Source organism: Felis catus, chromosome D1 (genome assembly GCF_018350175.1).
Source record: "Felis catus isolate Fca126 chromosome D1, F.catus_Fca126_mat1.0, whole genome shotgun sequence".
NCBI classification, from domain to species: domain Eukaryota; kingdom Metazoa; phylum Chordata; class Mammalia; order Carnivora; family Felidae; genus Felis; species Felis catus.
In genome coordinates, this window is record NC_058377.1 from 57,411,986 (window position 1) to 57,438,847 (window position 26,862).

At 39.9% G+C, this 26,862-nt stretch overlaps 1 protein-coding gene across 2 annotated transcripts in view; it reads right to left on the reverse strand.

Annotated features, from left to right (window-relative positions):
• Nucleotides 1-20,472: 20,472 nt before the first annotated feature.
• Nucleotides 20,473-26,862, reverse strand: part of POLD3 (DNA polymerase delta 3, accessory subunit) — a 51,338-nt gene continuing 44,948 nt past the window's right edge. For both annotated transcript variants that reach the window (XM_006936939.3, XM_019811826.3), the window contains exons 11-12: nucleotides 26,247-26,322; nucleotides 20,473-21,709 (exon numbers count right to left, since the gene is read on the reverse strand). In XM_006936939.3, the coding sequence (XP_006937001.1) occupies nucleotides 21,507-21,709; nucleotides 26,247-26,322 (279 nt within the window). In that variant the 3' untranslated portion in view covers nucleotides 20,473-21,506. The remainder of the gene's footprint in view (nucleotides 21,710-26,246; nucleotides 26,323-26,862) is intronic.

Consider the following 26,862-nt stretch of genomic DNA (forward strand, 5'->3'; position numbering starts at 1 on the left):
CTATATGTCTATCTTTATGCCAGTATCAGACTGTTATGATTACTATATCTTTGTAATAAGGTTTTAAATCAAGAAGTATCAGTCCTCCAACTTTGTTCTTCCTTTTCAAAATCGTTTTGGCAATTTTTGGTCCTTTGCACGTCTATGTGAATTAGGATTAGATTATCAATTTTGGGAAAGAAAAAAAAAAGCCAGCTTGGATTTTGATAGAGAGTGCATTAAATCTGTAGATTAACGTAGGGAGTATTGCCATCTTCACAGTATTAAGTTTTTTGACTCATGAACATGGAATATCTATTTATTTAGGTCTTCTTTCTTTCAACAATATTTTGTGAGGTTCCAAATATAAGTTTTGCACTTCTTTAGTTAAATTGATTCCTGTTCTTTGTGATACTATTCTAAGTGAAATTTTCTCTTTTTTTAAATGTTTGTTTATTTATTTTTGAGGTGGGAAGGGACAGAGAAAGAGGGAGTCAGAGAATCCCAAGCAGGCTCCACATGGTCAGTGCAGAGCCTGATGTGGGGCTCAAACTCATAAACCAAACTGTGAGATCGTGACCTGAGCTGAAATCAAGGATCAGAAGCTTAACTGACTGAACCACCCATGTGCCCTTTAAATGAAATTTTCTAATTTCATTTTTAGACTGTTGCTAACCTGTAGAATATAATTGGCTTTGTATTGGTTTTGTATATTGATCTTGCTGAACTTTTGTATGTTGGTCTTGCTGATTAGGTCTAATTGTTTTTTAGTGGATTCCTTAGGATTTTCTACATAGGAGAGCATGCCATAGAACTAGTTTTACTTCTTCCTTTCCAGCATGGATGTCTTTTATTGCTTTTTCTTGCTTAATCACCCTAGCTAGAACTTCCAATACAATGTTAAATAGAAGTAGTAAGAGCAAGACATCCTTGTCTTATTCTTGACCATATAGGAAAAGCTTTGTCTTCCACCATTAAGTATGATGTTAGCTGTGGGTTTTCATAGATACCTTTTATCAAGTTCAGGAAGTTTCCTTCTATTTTTTTTCTATTACAATTTTTTTGAGTTTTTAAAATCAAGAAACAGTGTTGGACTTTGTTAAATGTTTTTCCTGACTCTATTGAGATGATCGTGTGGTTTATGTGTTTTATTGATAAGGTATGTAATATTAATTGATTTTCAGATGTTAAACCAATCTTACATTCCTGGCCTAATTTCACTTGGTCAGAATGAATAATCCATTTTATATGTTGCTGGATTCAGTTTGGTAGTATTTTGTTGAAGATTTTTGCATCTGTATTCATCAGTAATATTTGTGGTTTTCTTTTCATGTCTTTGGTTTCTGGTATCAGAGTAACAATGACCTCATAGAATGAGTTGAGAAGTGTTTTCTCCTCTTCTAATTTTTGGAAGAGTTCGTGAAGAATTGGTATTAAATCTTCTTTAAATGTTTGGTAGAGTTCGTTCCTTTTTATTGCTGAATTGTATTCTACTACATGAATATTAACTTGTTTATCCATCACCTGTGGATGTTTGGGTTGTTGCCAGTTTTGAAATAAAGCCACTATGGACATTATAAATCTTTCTATGGACATATGTTTTCATTTTCTTGGGAAAATATTTACAAGTGGAATTGCTGGGTCATTTGGTAGGTGCATGTTAACTTTATGGAAAGTTCCAGACTAATTTCAAAGTGGTTGCATCACTACACTTTATACTCCCACCAGCAATGTATTTTGCTTACTGCACTATCCTTACCACATTAGACATGGCATGTCTTTGATTTTAGCCATTCTAGTGTACATGTTGTGATATCTCAATATTTTTATTTACATTTTGCTGATGAATAATGATATTAAACACATACTCATGTGTATATTGGTCATTTGTATATCTTCCTTTGTACAGAGTCTGTTCATGTCTTTTGCTCATTTTTTAATTGGATTTTAATTGGGTCTTCTTACTGATTTGTAGGAGTTGCTTACATATTCTAGATAGAAATCCTTTGTCAAACGTACAGGCATAGAGAAAATTTACTCTATCTATGGCTCTCCTACTTATTTTCCTAATGGTGTCTTTTGAGAAGCTTTAAACTTTACGTTTTGATGAATTCCATTTTATTGATTTTTCTTTTATGATTACTGCTTTCTGGATCCTAAGAAATATTTGCCTATCCAAAGATCATGAAAATAATCTTCTAGAAAAAATTTTCATAGCCAATTTTCTTAGCACTGCATGTTGAACAGACTTTTCTTTCCACATTGAATTGGTTTTGCTTTTTAGATAAAAACAATTAACTACTATTTCTAGACTCTAACTATTCTGTCCCATTGGTCTGTCTTTTATATCTTCATGCCAGTACCACAGTGTCTTGATTACTGTAGCATTCTTGTAAGCCTAGAAATCAGGTAATGTAAATTCTTCACCTCTGTTTTATTTCAAGACTGCTTATTCTAGATCTTTTATATTTCCATATAAATTTTAGAACTTGTTGGTTTCTAAAAAAAAAAAAAAAAGAACTGCTAGAAATTTGGTATTGCTTTGAACCTGTTAATCAATTTGGGGAAAATTGACAAGTTAACAATATTGTGTTTTTCCAATCCATGAACATGGTATATTTCTCTGTTAATTTTCAGTTTCTTTTATTCCTGTCTTCAGTATTTTGTAGTTTTTAGTGTTGAGGTCATGCACATATTTTGTGCAAATATTTTATGTTTTCAATGCTATCATAAATAGCATTAAGTTTTTTTTATTTTCCAATTGCTTATTGCTAGTATATGTAAATACAATTGATTCTTATATGTTGACCTGATATCCTGTCACTTTACTAAATTCACTTATTAGCTTAAGTAGTTTTTTCCTTTATTTTTGGTAGATTTCTTAACTTTTTCTATGTCATGCTCTTTGAAAATAAGGACAATTTTACTTCTTTTTTTGATTTGTATGTCTTTTAAGTTACTTTTCTTGTTTTATTGCATTGTCTAGAACCTCCAATAATATAATATTGAATGAATTGATGATGGTAGATATCATTGCCTTGATCCTAAACTTAGTGGGAAAGTGTTCAATATTTCACTATAAATTTTTTTTTTTAACGTTTATTCATTTCTGAGACAGAGAGAGACAGAGCATGAACAGGGGAGGGGCAGAGAGAGAGGGAGACACAGAATCTGAAACGGGCTCCAGGCTCTGAGCTGTCAGCACAGAGCCTGACGCGGGGCTCGAACTCACGGACCGCAAGATCGTGACCTGGCTGAAGTCGGACGCTTAACTGACTGCGCCACCCAGGCGCCCCTCAATATTTCACTATAAAGTATCATATTTAGCCATAGAATTTTTATAGATCCTGCTTTACAGATTGAGGGTGTTTTGTTCTATTTCAATGTTTTGGAAAAATTTTTTTTTCCTTTTTATCAAGAATAGGTGTTAAGGGGTGCCTTGCTGGTTCAGTTGGAAGAGCATGTGGCTTTTGATCTTGGGTTGTGTGTTCAAGCCCCATGCTGGGTGTAGGTATTACTTAAATATACTTTAAAAAAGAATAAGGGTTAAAATACAAATGGTTATCTTCCATGCATACTTAAAAAGAACAAGCATTATGCAATTATCAAGGGTTCTGTTCTGCAAATGTCAATCAGGTCAAATTTGTTAAGGTTTCTAAAGTCTCATATATTATCGTTTTGAGTGCTTCCCCCCGCCCCCCATATGTGGGTCATACTTTCCATTTCTTTGCATATCTCCTTTTTAAATCTTGTTAGGTAATATATTCTAGCAATTCTGAAGTCTGATATTTTCTCCCTAGGGGCTATTGTTGCTTTTGCTTGTTTGGTAACTTGCCTGGACTAAATCTGTGGAGTCTGCAGTGTGCAGTCACTGATGTCTTTCTTGTTTGTTTCTTTAATTCTTGTGTTTATGTTTAAGTCTTGATTGCCTCTCATTCTGCATGGCTAATTAGCTGGCCAATGACTGGTGAGAGGTTCTGCTCAAATACACTGAGCCCATAAGACTTACACCTTCTTCAGTGGCTGTGTGATGAATCTAATGTGTGGGTTAGAGAATACATTCAAAATTCAGGCAGTTTATAAGTCTGCCACAGTTTTTACTTTCTGGTGGGTACTATCATGTTCCTCTACCTGTCTGTATGCCCTCAAGTTCTACCAGGAATTATGTGGATAGCCAGGGCACTCTGGTCAGTCCTGCTCATGTGCTTTGCCATAGATATGTGGGAACTTATCAAGACCCACTATGGCTATCTCATTCCCTGTGTATCCCTATTAAATTTCTGGTCCCTGGCTTGCCTCAACCAGGACCTTAACCTCAAGCTAGCTGAGTTGTTGGCCTTCCCTGTTTGTTTTGTCACTGAGATTGCTATTGTTTCTTTCAGTGCCCCTGGGCATGGGGTTTTTCAAATCAAGTAAGCTCCTTCCCAAAATAAAGACATAGTTTTCCATGGCTTACATGTCTATGTAGAACAATTACTGTGATAACCTTGAGCTGGGGTGGTAGTGTGGGGGAAAAAGGTTAGTTAGGAGCAGCCACCGGCTAAGACATCACAGACTGCCACTGTTATTCCCAAAGGTTCAGTAGTTTTTCACGAATGAATGCTTCTAAATTTATTGTAAGCCTTTGATCACTTTTGTTTTTGACAATTTCATATAGTTTTAATGTTTTGGGTTTTTGATTTTTGTTTTTTTAAAGAGGATTTTTTGAGCTCCTTACTCTGCCATTCCAGAAGTCCTGCCCCATCATTCTATATCCATCTAAATTGTGGATTTATCCACTACTTTTTTCAGTTCTGTTAGTTTTTAATTCATGCATGAATACAGCTGCCCTAAACATCCAGGTGTATGTTTTTGTGTGGACATATTTGTGTGGACATGTTTTCATTTCATTTGGGTAAACATCAAAGAGCACAATTACTGGATTATCTGGTAAGACTGTTCAGTTTTGTAAGAAACTTTCTTCAAAAATGGCTGTACTGTTGGGGAGCCTGGGTGGCTCAGATGGTTGAGTGTCCAACTCTTACTTTCTGCTCAAGTCATGATCTCACGGTTTGTGAGTTCAAGCCCCACATCAGGCTCTGTGCTGACAGCATGGAGCCTGTTTGGGATTCTCTCTTACCCTCTCTTTCTGCCCCTCCCCACCCCTCAAATAAATAACTTAAAAAAAATAAGACAAACAAAAAGCAGTGGCTGTACCATTTTGTATTCCCACCAGCAGTGAATGACAGTTCCTAATGCTCCACATGTTCACCAGCATTTGGTGTTGTCAGTATTTTGGATTTTGGCCACTCTAATAGACATATAGTGGTATCTCATTGTTATTTTAATCTATAAGTTCCTAATGATATATGACGTGGAACATCTTTTCATATGTTTGTCTTGTGTATTATCTTCTTTGGTGAGGCATCTAAGTCTTTTGCCCATTTTTTTAAATTGGATTTTCTTCTTGGTGAGTTTTAAAAGTTCTTCATATATTTTGAGTAAGTCTTATATCAGATTTATCTGTTGCAAATATTTTCTCTCAGTCTGTGACCTTTTTTCTCATTCTCCTAACAATATCTTTCACGAAACAGAAGTTTTTCATTTTAATGAAGTCCATCTTATCAAGTCTTTCTTTCACTGATTGTGCTTTTGATGTTTTGATGTTAAAAAGTAATTGCCATACCCAAGGTCATCTAGGTTTTCTATAGTATCTTCTAGGAGTTTTACAGTGCTGTATTTTATTTATGTCTATGATCCATCTTTCCATCTTGAGTTTATTTTTGTGAAGGGTATAAGGTGTGTGTCTAGATTCTTTTGTTTGGCATGTGAATGTCCACTTGTTCCAGCACCATTTGTTGAAAAGACTGTGCTCCATTGTACTGCATTTGCTCCTCTGTCAATAATCAACTTATTTACATTTAAAATTAAATTTACATTTATGTGGGTCTACTTTGGGGCTCTGTGTGCTGTTCCACTATTTGTCTATTTCTTCACCAACATCACACTGTATTGATTACTATAGCTTTATGGTTAAGTCTTGGAATCAGGTAGTGACTCTGAACTTTGTTCTTCTTCAACATTGTGTTAGCTATTCTGGACCTTCTACTTCTCTTTATAAACTTCAGAACTGGTTTGTCCATGTCTACAAAATAAATAACTTGCTTGGATTGGGACTGGTATTGCATCAAATTTATAGATCAAGCAGTGAATTAAAAAATTGTTATATTCTTCAGTTCTATAATTTCTTTTTTATAATTTCTGGTTCCCTGTTGAGATTTTTCCTCATTATACTTTTCTCTAATGCCTCGAACATGTTTATAACTAATTTAGGCTCATTATCTGCTAACTCCAAACATTAATGTCACTTATGGGTCTGTTTCTACTAAATTATTTTTCTTCTGATTATGAGTCACATTTTTCTGTTTCTTTGCAGGTCTATTAATACTTTATTCTGTGCTGGACACTATGGATGCTACACTGTTGAGTGTGGATTTTGTTGTCTTCCTTAATAGGGTGTTGAGTTTTGTTCTGGCAGGCAGATAACCTACTTGAGGATGAATTTGATCCTTTTGAGGCTAGTTTTAAAGCTTGTACATCTAGAGTAGCATTTACTCTAGGGTTAGATTTTCCCTATGCTTAAGGCTTGGAATTTCTGAGAGCTCTACTGGATGCTTGGAGTGCTCAATGAGATCTCTATATTCTGGCTAGTTATAATTTAAACATACCTCAGTTCTCTGTATGCAGTGGTAGTTTAGCTTACAGTTTTCCAGCAGTTGTTCTCTGCCTGGCCTTATGGATTATCTACCTATCTATGTGTGTAGGACACCTATGTATATTTCTGGAGCTCCTTTTCTATACAGCTCCATTCTTTCTGAAACCCTGCCCTGCAAATTTCAGCTGCCTTGGTAGTCCTGAACTATTTCCTCATCTTAGCAAATGTTCTGTTTGGCTTGCACTTCCCTGCATCAGGATCTAGAAAATGCCTCCAAATTGGGTCATAATGAAGCACACCACATTTGTTTTCTTTCTATTCAGGATCAAACTCCTACTCTGCCTGTTGTCCAATGTCTGAAAACAATTATTTCATGTGTGGTATCCAAATTTACAGTTGTTTGTGGTGGGAGGGCTGATTTAGTATCAGTTACTCTGCATGACCCTCTTTTTTCCTGTCAAAATCAGGCTAATAATAGCTACTTTAAAATATTATTGTTAAGATAAAAAGAAATAATATATATGAATTCCTGATAGTGCCTGGAGCATTTGCAGAAGCTCCACAAATGACTGCCATCTATTACTGTGGTTTTGGTATAATGTGTTAAAATCTGTATTGGGCAGATGTAATTGAAAAGGCTAACAGGCAAGCAACACAGATGGGTCAAAAATCATACTTGAAGCCTCAGGTCTCACCATCACACGCAGCAAAAATTCAGCAGCAATGGCATAGCCTGTAGGCTTTGGAGTGTCCTAACCAGCTACTGACACGCTCAGCTAAAGGACAGTGTCCTTGGAGCCAAGGACCAGGCGAAGGCCATTGTTCACAATAAGAAATGAAAATGAGAACATCAAGCACAATGAGGGCAGTGTGATCTAGTGGAACGAATACACAGGCTTTGGAGTCAAATGGGCCCGAATTTCAGTCCCAGATGTGTTATTTGACTTTAGGTAGGCAACATAATCTCATCTATAAAATAGGGAATAATGTATACCTTGCAGGGTTGTTCTGAAAATAAGAGATACTATATGTAAAGTCTCCAGCATTTGGCTGACATGTAATCACTACTATTATCTCTATCACCTGGCTATAACACTTTCTTGCTTAATAACTTTCCTTGTTTTCTTATTTCCCTTAAGAAAAAATCCAAACTCCCGGGGTGCCTAGGTGGCTCAGTCAGTTAAGCATCCAACTCTTGATCTTGGCTCAGGTCATGATCTCACCATTTGTGATTTTGAGCCCCACATTGAGCTCTGTGCTAATAGCATGGAGCCTGCTTGGGATTCTGTCTCTCTCTTTCTTTCTCTGCCCCTCCTCTGTTCTGTCAAAATATATAAATAGACATTAAAAAAAAAAAAAAAAAAAGAGGGGCGCCTGGGTGGCGCAGTTGGTTGAGCGTCCGACTTCAGCCAGGTCACCATCTTGCGGTCCGTGAGTTCGAGCCCCGCGTCAGGCTCTGGGCTGATGGCTCAGAGCCTGGAGCCTGTTTCCGATTCTGTGTCTCCCTCTCTCTCTGCCCCTCCCCCGTTCATGCTCTGTCTCTCTCTGTCCCAAAAATAAATAAACGTTGAAAAAAAAAAATTAAAAAAAAAAAAAAAAGAAAAGAAAAAATCGTGGTGCCTGGGTTGCTCAGTTAAGCATCCAACTTCGGCTCAGGTCATGATCTCACAGTTCGTGAGTTTGAGCTCCGTGTGGGGCTCTGTGCTGACAGCTCAGAGCCTGGAGCCTGCTTTCGATTCTGTCTACCTCTCTCTCTGCCCCTTCTCCACTCAGGTTCTGTCTCTCTCTGTCTCTCAAAACTAAATAAACATTAAAAAAAGAAAAGAAAAGAAAAAATCCAAACTCCCTAATATGCCTTAGAAGACTCTCCATGGCCTGACTTCCTTTGACCTCTTCAGCCTTCAATCTTAATGCTCCGAATTCTTTGACTCTGCTTCAGCCACACTGAACTACTTTCTTAACCTATCCAGTCCTTTACATTGCTTTTATCTCTGTATGAAACATTATTCCCATCCTCCACTTGGCTTACCAATTTAGACATCACTTTATTCATTCATTCTTTTGTTGATTCATTCATCAAATGTTTATGGGAGACCCATCATGTAGCAGGTACTGGGATACAGCAGTGAACAAGGTGTATACATCTCTGTCCTCATTGAATTTACCCTGTAGCTTTACCATATCCACCAAAGCTAGCCATGGGGGGTTGGGAGGGCTGCTATATACTTTCATGATGCCCTGTATTTCTCTTCTTATAGCCCTTCTCTTAGTATTTTGTAATTGCTTATAACTTATAGTTAACTGTCACTAGATTGTAAGATCTGTGGAGACATGAACCATGTTGTCCTAATCTTCATTTCCACTGCCTAGCACATTAAATATGTGTTGGTTGAACCAACAGTAAAATACTGTTAGCTAAAAACTGAAAACTCAGCTTGGCTCTGAAACATTCCCAGAGCATCTACTCCATGCAAGGCACTGTAGAAGATGAAGATATGGGCCCATCACACCAGCCCAAGTGCGGGTAACAACCACCAAGATCTCTCTTAGGCCTGTGTCCCCACTTGCTAAGCTAACAAGCACATGCTGATATTCCTTTGATTCTGCTGGCAGTGAGAACTCACCGTTGCTCTCTCCCCCCCCCCCCCCCCCCAGTTTAGCTTCTGCTGGAGAAGAGTTTTCTTTTCTGTGTTAAGGGTTCTTTCAGTTTCAGAGAGCCTACTTAAGTCGGCAGGAACCACACTAAGCTCTGAACAGCAGCAGTTGCACACACGAGAGTGCATCCTGTCAGTGAATGAACAGACCCCACATGAGGTACTTTCTGGCTTCCTCCTAGGCCTTTGGGAGTTTCCTGCTTCCCTTGGGTACTACCATCTCTATAGCTTCATCTTCTTTCCCTGATTAATATTGCCAAAGCCTAGTTGTATTTCCTGTCTCCAAATGAATAAGTATGATTGGGAACTCAGCTTTCCTCAGTTTTGCTTAATAAATTAGATTGCTTTGAGGCAGTGAAAAAGTCATTCTCATGTATGGATAATGAGTATCAAAGCTGGTACAATCTCAGGGCAATTGGGCAATATGTGTCAAGAGTACCTTAAGACTTTATATCCTTTGACACAGTAATGCTCTTCCTAGGAATCCATCCTAAGGATAAAAAATGCATCACACATTTGGTTGTAGTTACCCAAAATGCAAGCATAATGCTCAGGAGAAATTTGTCTCTATCAGATTTGCTTAAAGGTTGCTTATGAGACATTCAATTTTCAGATGAGAGTTGTTATTACAAAATATTTAGGTCTAAAATTTAGCCATTTGGAGGATTTGAGAGGAAAAAGAAGCTCTCAATTCTGTAAATGTGGCAGAGTATTGAGAGGAGTGAATAGAATTCCAAAGGGTAAGCTCCACCTCTGACTTGCAAGAGCACCGAACCTCCCTTTCTTCATCTACAAAATGGGGTAATAACTGCCCTATCTCCACTGGACAGGCATGTAAGGAGGGAATCCAACTTTCCCTTTTGTATATAATAGTGAGCTCTCCATAATGATAGGAATTGTCTTTACTGGCCTCTCTTTGCCTTTAGAATGACAAAATCCTTACCACAGCCACAAAGTTCCCAATACTCTGGGCCAGCCAACCTCCCTATTGGTCACTGTTCCAGCCACACTTTTCACCAGGGCCTTCACATAAGCTCTTCCCTCTGCCTGAAATCCTGTACCTCTTTTCCTGGCCAACTCCTGCTTATCTGTAAAATCTGAGCTTAAATGTCATTTTCATCAGGGTATCTTCCCAGACTACCCCCAACATGGGTAGTTTCTCCCTATTAATCCTCTCACAGTGCTCTCTGCAGATCCTTTGTAAGGCTCATCACAATGATCCTTAAATACATGTTTACACCATTATTTATTTGGTTGCCTCTCCCTTTCAAAACTCCATGAGGGCAGGTTCTGTTTCTGACTTGTTCATGACTGTATTTTCAGGGCTTGGCAGAATGCCTAGCACAGAGACCCAAGGTAATTTGTTAAATGAATGAATCCTTATAATCTTAGAGTGCCAGGAACAGAGATCTAATGCCTTCATTTTACAGCCGACAAAACTTAGGCCCAGAGAAGATAAATGACTTTTCCAGGATCACATGGCCAGTAAGTGGACAAGGTAGTTTTAGAGTTCCTTCATTCATTCAATAAATATTTTCTAAGAGCCTACTATGTTCTAGGCACTGTCCTAGGTGCTGGAGTTAGAATGATGGCCAAGACAGCCCCTGACTTCCTGGAATTTACATCATGGTGGAGGAGATGGCCAATAAGCACATAAACAAATAGCACTTATCACTATCTCATACATTATAAATCTACGAAGAAAGAGGTGCTCTGAAGACAAAATCACATAACCAGTAAGGACTCAAACCCATGTTTTCTGCTTCAAAGTACAGGGCTCTTTCCACTACACCACGCCGCTTGCCCTAAGTAAACAAACAAAACCATAATTTATGAGGCTCCCTCAGCTGCCTGTGTGTGTGCTTGGTGGGGTGAAGCCCTCATGCTGTCCATGAAAAAGGGCCAACATCATCAGAAGCAGCAGCTGACTGGCTTGCCTGCTAAAGCAGGTGTCACAGTGTTAGCCAGCCTGGCCTCTGCTGCCTTGAAACTTCACATCTGGCACCTAAAGAGAGAGGGAGTGTGTTTAAATAAGACAGCTATTGACCAAGTGGCTTGAGGAGGGTTGGAGTTGGCTGGTCTCTGGGAATGATGCAAACCACAAGGGGACAGTACTCAGGAGGTGAACAGAGAAAACAGATGGGCTCAAACTGCAGGCATGACTATTGCCTGAGCACCCCATACATCATTGTGGGAGGTTGGGGGAGGTCTCTTCTCTGCTGGAGGTCTGTTTATCTTTTCATTTATAAAGGCGCCCCCTGATGTCTATACTTGGGGAAACAATGCACACTCAGACCGCTGGTTTTTCTCTAAATTGCTTCAAGTAGAAACATGGCTGAAACAAGTGTATAGGTTGCACAGAGTGACATGGCAGCTCACCTGAAAGACAGGCATGCTGGGAGATCAAAGGGGAGCTTGGACAGGTGGGCAGAATCACAAGGAAGCCCACCAAAACACTGGGTCCATTAGCACTCCCTCCTTGCTTTATCATAACATCATTTTTGATAGTTTAAGATGTTGTCTATAACATAAAGTAGACATTCTAATAAAGGACAGTTGAAAATAAATGATGATGGGGCGTCTGGGTGGCTCGTTGGTTGAGCATCCAAGTTCAGCTCAGGTCATGATCTCATGGCTCGTAAGTTTGAGCCCTGCGTTGGGCTCTGTGCTGATGGCCTCAGAGCCTAGAGCCTGCTTTGGATTCTGTCTGTCTGTCTGTCTCTCTCTCTCTCTGCCCCTCCCCCACTCATGCTCTGTCTCAAAAATAAATAAATATTTAAAAAAAGGAAAGAAAATAAATGATGACAACTCATTTTTTTCCACATAGGTTAAAGCCCAAAGCACTGCTCTGAAAATACTAAGTTATCATTTACTGACCAATCACAATAAACCAGGCACTTTTTTATAATCTCTAGTCCTGACAACAATCTTGAAGTAGATATTACCTTCATTTTACAGGTGAGCAAACTGAGGTTCAGAGAAGTTAAATGCCTTTCTAGAAGTCACACGGGTAGTCAACAGGCACCCAGCACCAGTCTATCCAACTTAGAAAAAAATTTTTTTTAATGTTTATTATTTTTGGGAGAGAGAGAGAGAGAGAGACAGAGTGTGAGGGGGGTAAGGGATAGAGGGAGAGGGAGACACAGAATCTGAAGCAGGCTCCAGGCTCTGAGCTGTCAGCAGAGCCCGACGCAGAGCTCAAACCCACGAACTGTGAGATCGACCTGAGCCGAAGTCAGACACTTAACAAACTGAGCCACCCAGGTGCCCCCAGTCTGTCCAACTTTAAAATCCCAAGAAGTGTCCCAAGAAGTGACAACCACTTACCTACCTGATAGCAAAAAACCAACTGCCTGTAACTGCTCTGCTGCTTCTATAGGCTGAGAAGTCATGTAACTCATATCATGAGCTATGCACAATTCTAAGGGGAAGGGGCTTCATGCAGCTTTATTCAGGTTGGCTGTTACACTTTAGGGGTGAGCTCTGGGGTTTGCAGCAAAAAACTTACTGCTGGAATAAAAGTATTATCACTGAACGGTCCTGGGTATCATGGCTGTTCAGTGAGTGGCTGATATGCACCCTAATGATATGCGGTACTGCTTACTGTGCTCCATACCCCTGGAAAACAACCCCTGTCAAGAATGGACAATGATAGGACACTCACAGTCAAATCCCAGCTCTATCATGAACGGGGCAGTCTCTCTGATACTCAATTTCCTAATTCACAAAATTGGGCTGATATCTACACCTCACAAAATTATTAGGATTAAATAACAAAGTATATGGAAGCACTTGGTGGGGAATAGGTGTACAATAAATATGACTTTGGATGAATTTAATTGACCATTCTGGGACTATGGGTCATTTTGGCCCAAAGAATTCCAGGGAGATGCAGTAAGTTCCAGATCTAAATCAGAGTTTGTGTTTGTGCGTCAGAGAATGGCCTACATGTATCCTTAGTGGAACTGTGGAACCAATCCCATCTCCATGGTTTAACTAGGACCATGGCTCAGGCAAGAGCCAGAGGATTTCCAAGCTTGAGATGACCCAGCAAAAGGCTAATCATTCTAGATTTGAAGCCACTCCCAATTCTCTCCTGTCATGAGTTTCCAAGGAAATCAAGAAGTCATTTGCCTAAAACTGAACTAAACCTAATTTCATATTATTTTCCTCTGCTTGCTCTATTGCAAGATGCAGGTGCAGCTTGGCTCTGACTTATGACCTCCAGGTAATTCTCTCTTCAGTCTACAAAGGGTGATTTTTCTAACATACAATCCAGACAAGTTAAAATTCTTCAGTGGTTTCCTATTGTCCATAGAGTCAAGTCTAACTTCACTGTGATCTGGCCCCTGATCACTTATTTGCCCTCATAGCCCACTGTTCCACCTCTCCTCAATCCGCTTATAATCTCTAAGTACTCCAAGCTTTCTCTTGTGCCTGTGCACCCCTTATGCTGCATGCCCTGTCCTTTCTGCCTGGGATGGCTTCACGTTCTCATTTGGCAAACTCCTATTCTCAAAACCTTAATCTCTAAGGCAGTAGCAGACAGCCCTTCCCGGGGCCCACAGCAACTCGTGGCCACATACCTCCCTTACACAGAGAAGGAAGGACATGGTACAGTGGAAAGAACAAAGGCTTCAAGTCAGAAGGCCTAGAGTTCAAATTCTGGCCCTCCAGGCCAACCAGAGGAGAGCAAGCCTCAGTCTCTAGCCTAATGCCCACTGGCATGGTTTTCCTTAGGTAAAGATAGATGCAGGGCATCATAGCAAAGAGTCAGTGACTTGAACCACTGGCAAGATCATCCCTATCTGGGATCAACAATTTAAAGGTGTAATTCATTTTATTTCTTTTGTTCCAACTTCCACGTTCACTCACACACCTGACAGGAAGTCAGCTTCCTATACAGGTTTGCTAATCACAACCATTCAAGTATTCCAGTTCCTCCAATTTTCCACTATAAATTTATTATTAAAGACACATCTCAGGGGTCCTGGCCGGCTCAGTCAGTGGAGCATGTGACTCTTGATCGTGGAGTCATACATTCAAGCCTCACTTTGGGTGCAGTGATCACTTAAAAAGAAAATCTTAAAAAAAAAAAAAAAAAAAGACACATCTTATTGGGCACTTATTGGGCAAGGCATTTAAACTCTCTGAGCCTCCCCACCTTCATTTGTAAATGAAAGTGTTGTGAGGATTAGAGAAAGTAAATTTAGATATCTTGCATGAATTTTGGCCCTTGGTAAGCACTCAAGTATTATATTAGCATTATAGCACATTATAAGTATTGGTCTACATCTCTCCCTGCACTAGATAGCTAAATTCCTCAAGGGCAAGAAATTCATCTTTATATCCCCAGCATCTAGCACAACAGTGCTGGGCACATAGTAACCTTTTAACAAAAGTCTGTGAAATGCACCAACATGCACATGTTTGCCTTTCCAATGATGGTCTGTCCCAGGCAAGCAGAGAACTTGTCATGTGCTTTTCTATTTTTCACAGCAGCCATCATGGTTGTTGGGCAAATCAGGAAGCATTTTCAAAGCATACTTATGGGCAGACCAACAGCTTCCTCTTATTAAAGGTTGCTATATAGTGGAAGAGTCACACAATGTGGAATCTGAACCTAGGTTCTAGAACATCTGGTTCACTCCCCCTTACTGTGAGATGTTGGGCACACTAGCTAAACAACCTAGGCTTGTTTTCTACAAAACAGAGAGAAGAAAAACTTTGTAGGTTATCACAAGGATGAAATAAGATAAAGTAAAGCACCATATAAAGGTAGACTATAATTGAGAGTTTCATATCAGGCTTTATGGCAGGAAAATGGTTCTGCTTCCTATACGCCCTATTCCAGGATAGAATAAAACAGAACACCATGATTATGCTATGTTTATATAACCTTCACACATCTCTTAGAAAAACCTGGTTTTGATATTCAAAATGGAAGACACTGCCTTGGCCTAAGCCAGAGCAATCAGTGGGCAACAAATGTTCAGGGGCTACTTCTCTACCTGTGAACCTGCAGTATGGCTTAAATAGGATAAAGAAATACCAAATTTCCTCTTGATTTTCTTACATGGGTAAGTCAAAGGCAAGGCCAAGAACTGGACAATCTGTTTCAAAGAAAAACAGTGTTCTTGATTTAAACTGAAACCAATTAAATGCACTGCTTAGGGAACGAGGCTCTATTTAGACGGGCTTCCTGGTGATCTAAAATTAATCAGAAAACTTTATTTTATTCCAGCCTCTCTTTAAATTCTTCTTAACATTTATTAGTCCACTTATCTAACTTGGTAATTTAGTAAGCACAGTATACTGAGCATAATGGAATCTTTGTTTATAGATTCAAGACCACTTGGCAGGGATGCTGTAGAAAGGACTCAAGCAGCAGATGAGTGGTTGAGTTAGATAAACATTAAGATTGCCTTCACATCTCACAATCTGGGAACCGAACAACTAGTTGTACTTTCACTTATAAAAACGAACATCAATCATCACTGGGCAGTATCGAAGTGTGAACTAATATAGAGCCAAGAGCAAGATAGCATAGTGGCTAAGACTACAGGCACTGAAGCCAAATTGTCAAGATTTATACCTTGGCTCTGTGTCACTTGCTAACTCTGTGATTTTGAACAAGTTACTCAACTTTTCTGCCTCCATTTCCTCATGTGTAAAATGGGAATAAACGTGCCTATCTCATAGAGTTACTATGAGGATTAAGAGTTAATACTTCTTAACATACTTGAACAGTGCCTGACACACAGTGGGTGTTCAAAAAATGTGAGTTACTCTGTTTTGTGTGAGTTTATTGTATGTCCAAATACTAGGAGCTGCCCATGCAGTATTTCATAAAAGGCTTAAACAACATTTGGGGCACTTGGGTGGCTCAGCTGGTTGAACATCTGACTCTTGATTTTGGCTCAGGTCATGATCGCAGGGTTGTGGGATCGTCAAATCCCTGCCTGGGATTCTCTCTCCCTCCCCCTCTCCCCAGTTTGTACTCTTTTTGCAATCAATCAATCAAACAACAAAAACAACCCTTTAAGGTAGGTGGTAGCTCATCGTAAAGACGAGGAAACAAGTTCTCAGAGGAGGAGTTCCTCACCTAAGGTTAGTGCCTTTAGACAAAGTTTGAATCCAGAGCCCTCTGCCTCCCAACTTGTGCTGTTTCAAAGCATCCTGCTTTCCCATTGTGCCAAAATTGAGCACACATAAAATGGAGCTGAATTCATGCTAATCCAACATATATCCCATAAAGTACCTTTTGGAATAGTCCTTGGTACCTGCTTCTTTCTTGTCAGTATTCTCATTCTTAAGATAGGACAGAAATAACTCCACTAAAGGTTCACTTAATAGATTACCTATACCATGACTGTATAAATGATGAGTGACATTCAAACAGTTGAATAAAATCCACTAAAATGGTGAACCGTCCCTCAGCCTGTTTTCTTGCATTAAATCCTCTGTTGTTTTTCACAAAGGACTATAAAATGTTGCCCGTTATGATTATCCTGGTACTTTTCTGATTATTAAGTTCCTGTCTACCCCTCATCTAAGCATCATCTCCACTGCTACATAATGCTATTTATTTAGGGTGCATGTCCTGCCACTCCAAAACGGTCACCTCTGAGCTCTTGCAGTCTCTCAAGTATCTTATCCAGGAATGAACAGAACTAGCATTCAACAACTGCTTGACACTTTGGATTTGCATGATCCAAAGCAGATATTAAACAACATGGTTTTTCCATTCTTCAAGAGCAGTCCAGTAAAAGATGTGAAAGAAGAACCTTAAGAAAGCCTGAAAGACCAAAAGAAAGAAGTTAAAGTAGGACTAGCAATGAGGAACTTTTAAGTATTTAAAAAAAAAAAAAAGAGAGAGAGGGGTAGAAGCCAAAGTGAAGCCTCAAGAAACAAGGAGTCTGGCAAGAGCAAATGAGAAAAAAGAGAGGGAATGGTGTGGGGGAGCCAGACAATATTTAGAGCTTGAAATGAAAGGGCAATTCTAGAATTAAGGTGGGTTTGGATCAGAAGCCTTACCAAGTTTCTCTGGCTAAAGAGCCTGGGTGGCAATCTGTGGGTGGCCCACACTTAAGAACACACAGAAAAAAACTGGACACAGATACAAGTGGTGAGAAGTGTCATGAAGCAGGGAGTGGCAAGAGTCGATCCTAAATGCAGTCATTTGGGTACAATGTGCCCTTCAGAGAGGGCATGGTGACAGCATGGGCTAATTTACAGAGCCGCCAGGGCAATAACTCAGAAAGCAATACTGCCTTCTCACAACAAAACGAGGCAGCCCCAGAATGTTTCATGGTGGTAAAAAGCTGCATTACAGCATACTAGATCCCGGAACCAATGAAAGGAGACAAGTTTACCAAAACGAGTCTTGACACAGAGTACGTTTCTGGCAAATACATTATTATGCACTCATTCTACTCATGTCCTGGCGAAACTATTTAGTTTCCTTATATGGCCCTTCTCTTCAGCTCTCTCCTGTAAAATAACTAATGTCTTCTTAGAGAAACAAAGATAGAAAAGAAATAGAACTGTTCCACCCGTCCTCCCTCCCCTCCTCAGTTCTTTTCAGGGAGGTGAGTGGAGGCACGTATCTTTGAGAGTGTCTGAGAACTACCCCATTTTTGAAATCAATTTCAGAAAACTGAAAAGCCTTCTGCAAGAGAAATCTGTGTCGATAGGGGAAGACGAGGGAAATACTGCAACTGTCTATGCTGGCTGCCAGAATGAAGCAGCCTTGTTTTAGCTGTGACATTTTTTAATCCCGTTAAAACTTTAATAGCACTAGAGGTAGGATACAATGTACACGCGTGGGTAGAAATACTATATGGCACATAAAATTAAAGAATATGCCAGCTGCCCTCTTAAATGAGAATCAACTTCTAATGTTATTATTCTTCTTAAAATTTTTCAGTTGGTCTTCACAGTCTTTACATTAAGATCCAAACTCCTTAGCCGGACCCAACTTCATTTCTCAATACATTTCATCCCTTTTCCCAAAGTCTACTGTCCATTTCCCCCCAAAGCCATGTTCCTCTGCCTGGAAAATCTTTTCCATTTCTCTTTGCTTGGTAAAATCCTACTCACCCTTCAAATATCCACTTAGCTTTCTCTCTTCCAGGAAGAATGCCCACACTCCTATGAGCTCTCAGAGAACCCGGCGCTTACTTGTCACTGCACTCACCGTATCATGTTATAATTTCATTTTAGTGGCTTGTCTCTTCCATTAGAGCCTGTAGACAAGTGCTAAATTCTAGGATGCTACCTATATCCTCTTGTGTCCAGGTCAGAGGCCTGACGTATGAGTAGACACACGTATTTTCATGTATAGTAAATACAGCCATCAATGAACCTCACTTTGTTTCAATAGAAAAGTATTTACTCTAAAATTTTTCATAATATAGAACAAGTATCTTCCACCTTTGATCACATTTCCTGCCAGAATGACGACTTTCAAAGTAGAACATCTGGCTCATATCCTTGAAGACGTTTCAGGAAGTTGGTGGCTGACTGCATTTCTCACAGCAGGAAGGAAGCCACCATTTGTAGAGCACCTATGTGCTACAACTGTGCACCAAATTTAGGCTGCATGTATACGCTTCTTCGGTCTTGACAATCTATGGTAACTCGTTTTAGCTCTATTTTGACAAAGAACCTGAGGCTTAGAAATGTGCCCAAGGTCACATGGCTAGCAAGTGATGAAGCCAAACTAACACAATGTGCAAGATCAGGACTACGTTTTCTCCTAAATGAACTAAAAAATGATGTTGGCTGAAACTAAGGTTTCCCACTGGGTTGAAAAAATGATGAAGGCAGCAAATGACTTGTTCATCTCAGACTATGGGTGTGCAGTTTTAACAATATGAACTGAAAACCAGCCTTGTTCCTGTTCAGGGTTTGAATAATGGCACACGCTGCTGCCGTCCTGTCAAATAACAGACTCATCAGACATTCAGTTTGAAGCACTGTTTTAAAACAACTTCTCAAATTTATTTAACTCATGTGGATAACATGGTAGAGTTTTGTATAAAAAGAAAAAAAAGGCCACCACTCCCTCCCTCCTAAGCCTTGCAGACAGCTGAGTTCAGGCAGCATACTGGGTGTGGTGATCACAGGATTTGCATTATCCTTTCAAAGATGGAACTCCAACTACCACTGGAGTTTTCCAATTCAAAATTCAGTTTCACTAGAGAGAGCCCAGCAGACTTAAAAAAAAAACACACACACACACAAAAAAACTAGATTGTTGCTTTTTAAATTTTTCCAATTCTTATTTAGAAAAATTACTAGAGGCAATGACAAAAATAACCATTTAAAAGATCACTCTCCAGGGGCGCCTGGGTGGCTCAGTTGGATAAGCGTCCGACTTTAGCTCAGGTCATGATCTCACGGTTCGTGGGTTTGAGCCCCGCGTTGGGCTCCATGTTGACAGCTCAGAGCCTGGATCCTGCTTCTGATTCTGTGTATCCCTCCCTCTCTCTCTCAAAAATAAATAAACATTAAAAAAATTTTTTAAAGATCATTCTCTAGAGGTTTTTTGTAAAGGTAAGTCCAGGCTTTCCATCCTTTTACATTTTAAAGAGAAAGAGGGCTGTGGAATACGTCAACCTTTACTCTGCTTATGACACAAAGCGTCTGCCTTCTCAAGTCCTAGACATAATGCCAGGACTCATCTCCCAAACTTCTGGTCTCAATCAAGTCCATGGGGTGCCTGGCTGGAGAGCCCCGGGAGACGGCTGCTAAATATGTTCGTATGAATCCAAGGTCAGTTAGAATCCTAACCTTAAACAGTAGATTTACTGGATGCTGACTGCATCATGACATACGCAGGCTAAGTCAGACGTCCCTCGTCTGTCAGTTGTGAGTCATGCCAGCAGATGATCCTGTGTTCTTTCCCTAGAGCTCACTGTACCAGATTACTACCTCACCACTTCGATCCACCAAGGTCACTGTCCAGCTATCATGAAAATCACTTAAAAGTTATCAATAGAATAGATGATTTTCCATAAGTAACAAATGAGAATGTGTTACTTGCTGTTTAGTCCTACTAACAACTCAGTCTCTCCACCTTTCTTGGGCAGCCTATACTTTTAGGCAAATGGGAGGGTTAAAATACAGAGGAGCAACATCTATATAAAAATGTGTGCTTTATTTCTTCCTTGTTACCTTCCTGGAAAATTGCTGTTTCTGAACATTCAGGTTCCTTGAGAAGAACTTTTTCTTAACTGTTGTACCCTGCATACAGAAAAGGCTTTCTCTTTTTAGCCTCCATTTCATTGCCTGGGTTTCACTCTCTAGGTACTAACAGTGGGAAAGGGAGAGAGGAGGAGACAAAAATCACAAAGAGCAGCGTAAAACATGCCCTGTGTCAGCAACATGGCAAGGCCTCTACTATCGTCAATGCTGACACTAAGTAATTTCTGGTGGAGTTGAATACATCATTACATTTCTATTTGTGCTCTGCCTGAGGCTTTTCCCTACCTACTAATTGCGAGTGAAGGTCGAGAGAGCTTTTGTGAAAGGGGCAGAACATAAGCAATGTGCTGGTCTGTAGCCAGGTGTCAGTGTACTTTATAACGGAGGAAGAGAGGATTAGAGGATTATAGGGAGATTTTTGTTTCAGCCTTTAGTCCAACAAAGATTTAAAAGACTTACACAAAATGGCTTCACATAGAAGTATGGTAGTGGGGAAGGGATTATGGGGAGAGTGGTAAACACAGCCAGTAAAATTCAGGGATAAATGAAGACCCACACAAGTCCACAGAATACAAAGGAACAAAGAAGAATACTTCTTGAGCCATAAGTGCTCAGGACACAGGATTGGGTAGGGACCAGTGAATTAGCAACTAAATGGCTTCAGTGATAATTCTGAAACCTGTTCCAATTTATGTTTGGAGTGAATTCTTCTCCAGAACAGGTCAAGATTGTGCTTAAAAAAATGTCCTTAAAACACAACAGCTTCTTAAATATTCTTTTGCCTCTTGCTTCCAGGTGATTTCCCTTTGGTTAAAAACCAGAAACAGTATAAACCTCACAGGATGGAATAAGTCTTTTCATACAGGCAAGGTGAGGCACAGGATGAACTTACACAGTAAGTGAAAGTCTGTCTGTCTTGGTCTTCTCCCTTGACCACTCCACGTCTCTGAACTAACAGAGATGGCAGTTCACTTCCTCTGGAAGAAGCCAGTAATGGATACTTGTCTGTTGGCTTTGCCCAGAGCAGCAGTCCCTTTCTTTGGGCCCTTTCGTTCTTCTTTGGGTTCTTTTTTCACCGTCATGGCGGAGGGTCTATGTACCGAGGAGGTCTTCATCTTAAGCTCCTCTTCACTATCTGTGCAGGATTCACTCACATAGACTTTTTCAGTCACTGGCAGAATAAAAAAAAAAAAAAAAAAAAAAAAAATGGGAAAGGAGTGGGTCGAGTCATTTAGAACACTGTTATTAAGATATTAAGATGTCTTGTTCACTCCAATTCCTTCAGACCCTCTGATCAAGGGAGACCCTCTGATCAGCTCACCTAATACTGGAGCCTTCTCCCACTGGGAGATCAGATCAGGCCACCAATAGGAACTATTTATCTTAAACTCATACAGTCTCTAGTTGGGGCTCAGAGCCAACATTTACCCTTACTGTCTCGCTGCTATGTCCCATGCCTTTTGCCCAAATTCTGCATTTGGGTCCTGGTCAATGCTAGCTAACTTCCTGAACTCTACATTGAACTGTCTGTATCTCAAATACCCACTTCTACCTCCACGCTTTGACTGACTTCTTCAATCTCACTTCCCTGACCCACAGTGCCTGCCTATTTCCTTCCACTACTGCTTTTCTGGATCTTAATCTCTGCTCTATTCGCCAGTCTTCATCTTGTCTAACCAGGTTCACAGTCAGGGGCCCTCCTGGCTGGCTATATCCTGACATCACCCACTCACTCTCTGCACATCCTAAATACAAGAATTGCAGATTACTCAATTTTTCAGTTTTTAGTTCTGAATGACCCAACACTTACTAGTGGTCTGCATTGTGAAGATAACTGCCCCAAGCAAACTCAATCATATAACAAACTTGTTTTAAGACAATGATAAAATGAGAAACAAAGTTACCAATTCTCTTAATGCCCTATCAGCCAAAGGCATACTTTTGCCTTTTCTTATACCAATAAAATTCACTGACCCCCTCCCCCTTTGAAAATAATTTTACCAGTGAGCAGTCAGTATAAGGAAGCTGAAAAGGGCATAGGCACAGACAATAACTTCCAACAATGATGTCACAGAACTGATGAGGGTCTCTTCAGTATTACTGCAGCACACAAACCAATCATGAGAAACAGTACAATGCCACCTTCCTGTGACTTTAGAGAGCTGCAGCAGCTGTATAACCAACATCTTCTACATTCTTTCTCAGCTTTCCTGGTTGCAGCAGGAAGATGAAGAGTAAAGGAAAACATCTCCTCTTGGCTGAACACAGTAGCCTAATATGCATCATAAATGCTCAAACGATTAAAGAACATTTTTGTCCTATTAAAGAACAATAATAGTTTTAAGCACTTAATTAGCGATTAAGAACAAACTACTCCAGAGGCAGTGGCTTTGGAATCAACTATATCTGCATACTAATATGTAGTCTGCCATTTATAAATTCTCAAACTTTTGATGTGCATCAGGATCACCTGCAGGGCTTATTAAAACAGATTGCCGAACTCTAATTCCAGAGCTTCAAATTCAGTAGGTGAGGGATGGACCTGAGAATTTGCTTTTCTAACATGTTCCCAGGGAATGCTGATGCTGCTCGTCTGGGGACTATCCCTTGAGAATCATTGTTCTCTCCTCCCCTGTAAAATGGGAGTAACACTGCCTCACAGAAGGTATGGATGCACCTAGTGATCTTATTAGCAAGTACCCATCAATGCTGGTATTTCCCTTCACAATGGCAAAGCCATGCTGGAGGTCTGTTGCCGGTAGAGCATTCCTTCACCATACCCATCTAATCCCATTAAGGGTACATAATTAACGGTTCCCTCACTAAGAGTTCCTAGGATTTGTCATTACTTTTAAGAGCCTAGAATTCACTTTGCTGATTCCTATCAACTTAGAGGCTACAAATCACTGAGAAGCTTTAAATACATATATGTAGATATATATATTTACATATATAAAGTGTTCTCAAAGGCCTTACTACTCACCTGTGCTCCACAGACCAGAGGCATTAGACTCTCCCATGATTTTATTAGAAATGCAGAATTTCAGGTCCTACCTGAGGGCCTACTGAATCAGAATTTGAATTTTAGCAAGATCTTCAAGTAATGTGAAGTTTGAGAAATGCTGCTCTAAGGTACTTAGGGAATTCCCATGGCATACCTATTAGTTCAGCAATTATGATCCCTGAACACTAGCCCAATCTCATCGGCAACTTGAAACGCATTATGCAACTGGATTATTGGAACAAACTTATGAGCTGCTATTTACTCAATATCTCAAATTAGGGAAGTCTGAAGAGCCATATGTAGACATAGAAAAGAAACAACTTACTACTAGTTGGTGGTATAAAACTTGCTCCTTCATAAGCTATACTTTGTATTCAAATGGCAGCAGGTCTATAATGTAAAACTCCAACATCAATTAGCTCATTATTTCATTACTTATTACTGAAACCACTGGTTGTCTCATTGCCAATTCTGTGCAATGCATTGCTTGGGGGAGTTAAAACCAGTCAGGGCAACACCAACAAAATTTCTTAAGCAGCACACTTAGTATACCTCAAGAGCTAAAAGAAGGATTTCTATATTCAAAGCTTTAGTTACTTCAAACTGTAAGACAAAGATTTCAACTTAAAGATACAGAACCTTTATTTTAACTGAGTAACATGCAACTTTTCTGGGCTGCCATTAAAAAAAAAAAAAAAAAAAAAAAAAAGAGCCCAGTTTACATGGATAACATCAGAATTATTCTCCACTCAATGTTTTGCTGTTAGAATTCTAACTTGTCCAAAAGTCTACCCCACACTAATCTCAGGGGCCCAACTCCCCAGTCCCTGAAGCAAAGTCACAGAAAAGGAAAGATTAGTTTTGAAAACCCCGAGACCAGCTCTCACCCAGCATAGGATAGGACAAGCCCCCTGTGCTGGTACACTTGGAACAGTCCAAACAGAAAGGAAAGCACAACTCCTTTGTTGGTAACAGGAGCCAAGATTCATTAGGTTGAGCTTGGACTACAAACCTTAAAAAAAAAAAAAAGTGCTATGTGAGCACGGTTTTCATTGTTGCATCCAAGGCTCTTAACAGTCCTGTCTGGAGACAGGAGTGTAAAAAGTCCACATCCCATACCTGGCCAAAACTTGAGTACTGTGTTTTGAACAAAGCAACAGGTAATTAGCCACAAACTCCCAGTAAATGCTCACAATGATATATCTGACATTTTTCTTTCGGGGTAGAAGGAAGGAAAAACTGGCACTGATGACTTTGTCCTCTTAAATTTAAAACAAAGAAAAAGTAAGAACTTCAATAGTAAATGCACATATTATCACCACTAGTCAAACCAAAAGGCTTGAAAACACACTATTAGAAGACTGAAAGCAAACAAAACAAAATACAAAAAAACAACCCTAACTTGAAGTCCAGAATTCATAGGCTCACAAAAAATTTGGCACTGAAAAGACCAATTTCCAGTGTAAGGAATTTTATTCCCCGATAATATGCTACAATTAAAATGGCACCGGCCTGAGGTGCCTGGGTGGCTCAGCTGGCTGAGCATTGAACTTTAGCTCAGGTCATGATCTCCTGGTTTCTGGGTTCGGGCCCCACATAGGGCTTTGTGCTGGCAGGGCGGAGCCTGCTTTGGATTCTGTGTTTTCCTCTCTCTCTGCCCCTCCCCCACCTGCATGCTCTCTCCTAAAAATAAACATTGAAAAAAAAATCTTTAAAAAAAATGGCAGAGGCCTTTTCAGAGGAGTGGAAGGTAGGGAACAATGGGACAGGGTTTGCACTTATTCTAACAACCACACAACCTAGGAAAAGTAGATTCTTCAGAATTGATCAATCTTTTTAAGATGAAAGTTTGAACCAGAAAAGGAGAGTCAAGAAAGGGAAAAGATACTTCTTTAGGAGAGCAGGTGCCACAGGAAGGGAGAAACTACAATTATAGGCTATCCAACTAACAAGAGGTTTCCAAGACTAAGCCCACAAGTCTCTGTAAACACAAAAAGCACCAGGATCAGAGCATCCTATTGGCCTGCAAGTGTGAAAGCCCCACAGAAGTTTGAGTCAACTGTGGAAGGGTAGAACAAGCTTAAACATGGCTGAAAAATTCAACCTATAACTAACTGAAAAGCTAAATTCTAATTCCCCTCTAGGTCACCATAAAAAGCACACGTTTTTATCTAACATGACTTACAAACGGGAAACATGAAGTGATTTGGAAGAGTCAAACCCCTCTGGAGAGATGGGACAAAATACCAAGAAGACTCTTGACACTCTCTTCAGAGTCTAATCATCAGTGGGGGCTTCCTTTCCACTGTTCAAATGTATAAAACAACCATTCTAGAAAAAAAAAGTTTCTCAATGTCTGCAACAACATTTTATGTTGGTATTATGGTTTCCATATCGAAAGTGCCTTTAAACGTTACCTCACCTGAATTTTCACAACAATCCCACATATAGGCAAAATGGGTATTTTACCTCCATTCCATACGTCAAGAAACTCCCTACCAGAGGTGACAGGACTTTTATCCAAAACCTCAAAGCTTATTTCTACAGGATGTGGTCCAAACAAGAACCCATGTTCTGCCTTTCGTTGTAGTGTTCTCTACTCTGCTACTCAGGGTGCGTGCCATGTTTGGCGTGAGTCATGTGCACATTCAAGTTTGAAGCACACTGCTCTGTAAGAGATCACGGAGCCAGAAACTCTTCTTACCTATGCAGCCTTCCTCATCCACAAAGGTCTTAGACTTCAGCACCCGTTTTCGTTTTCTTTTTTCTCCATTTGAGCTCTAAAAGACCACAGGAAGATCAGAGGTTACAACATTCAGTTGATCAATGACTCTATAGAGAAAAATAACAAGAGCTTTTTAATCTACAATAATCACCCTCCAATATTCCATGATGATAAAAAGTTGAATGTGAAACTCTATCCATTTCCTTTTACGGACCAGTCCTACTATACAGACAAGTTTACATTCCTATATATGGAAGCTTGATGTTTAATGCTTATAAGATAACTGTGATCATTCAGTCAACAAACTTTTGGTAAGCAGTGCACCATGGTTAAAAAGACCAATAGGACAAGGACCTTAGCGGATGAGAGAAGCGAGGAAGACAGACCACTGCAATCCACCGTGGTAAGGGCTTTAATGGAGGGCTGTGGCAGACGTTATGGAAGCACACAGGAAAGCTAAATCAGATGAGAGGTCCGTGGCATGTACCCTTGCTGTAGCCTTGATGCTGCAACATTACCCTTGTCTAATTTAGTCTCACACAGATACTACTAATACCAATTTCCTTTTATGTTCAGTGGTCTTTCATCCCATTTT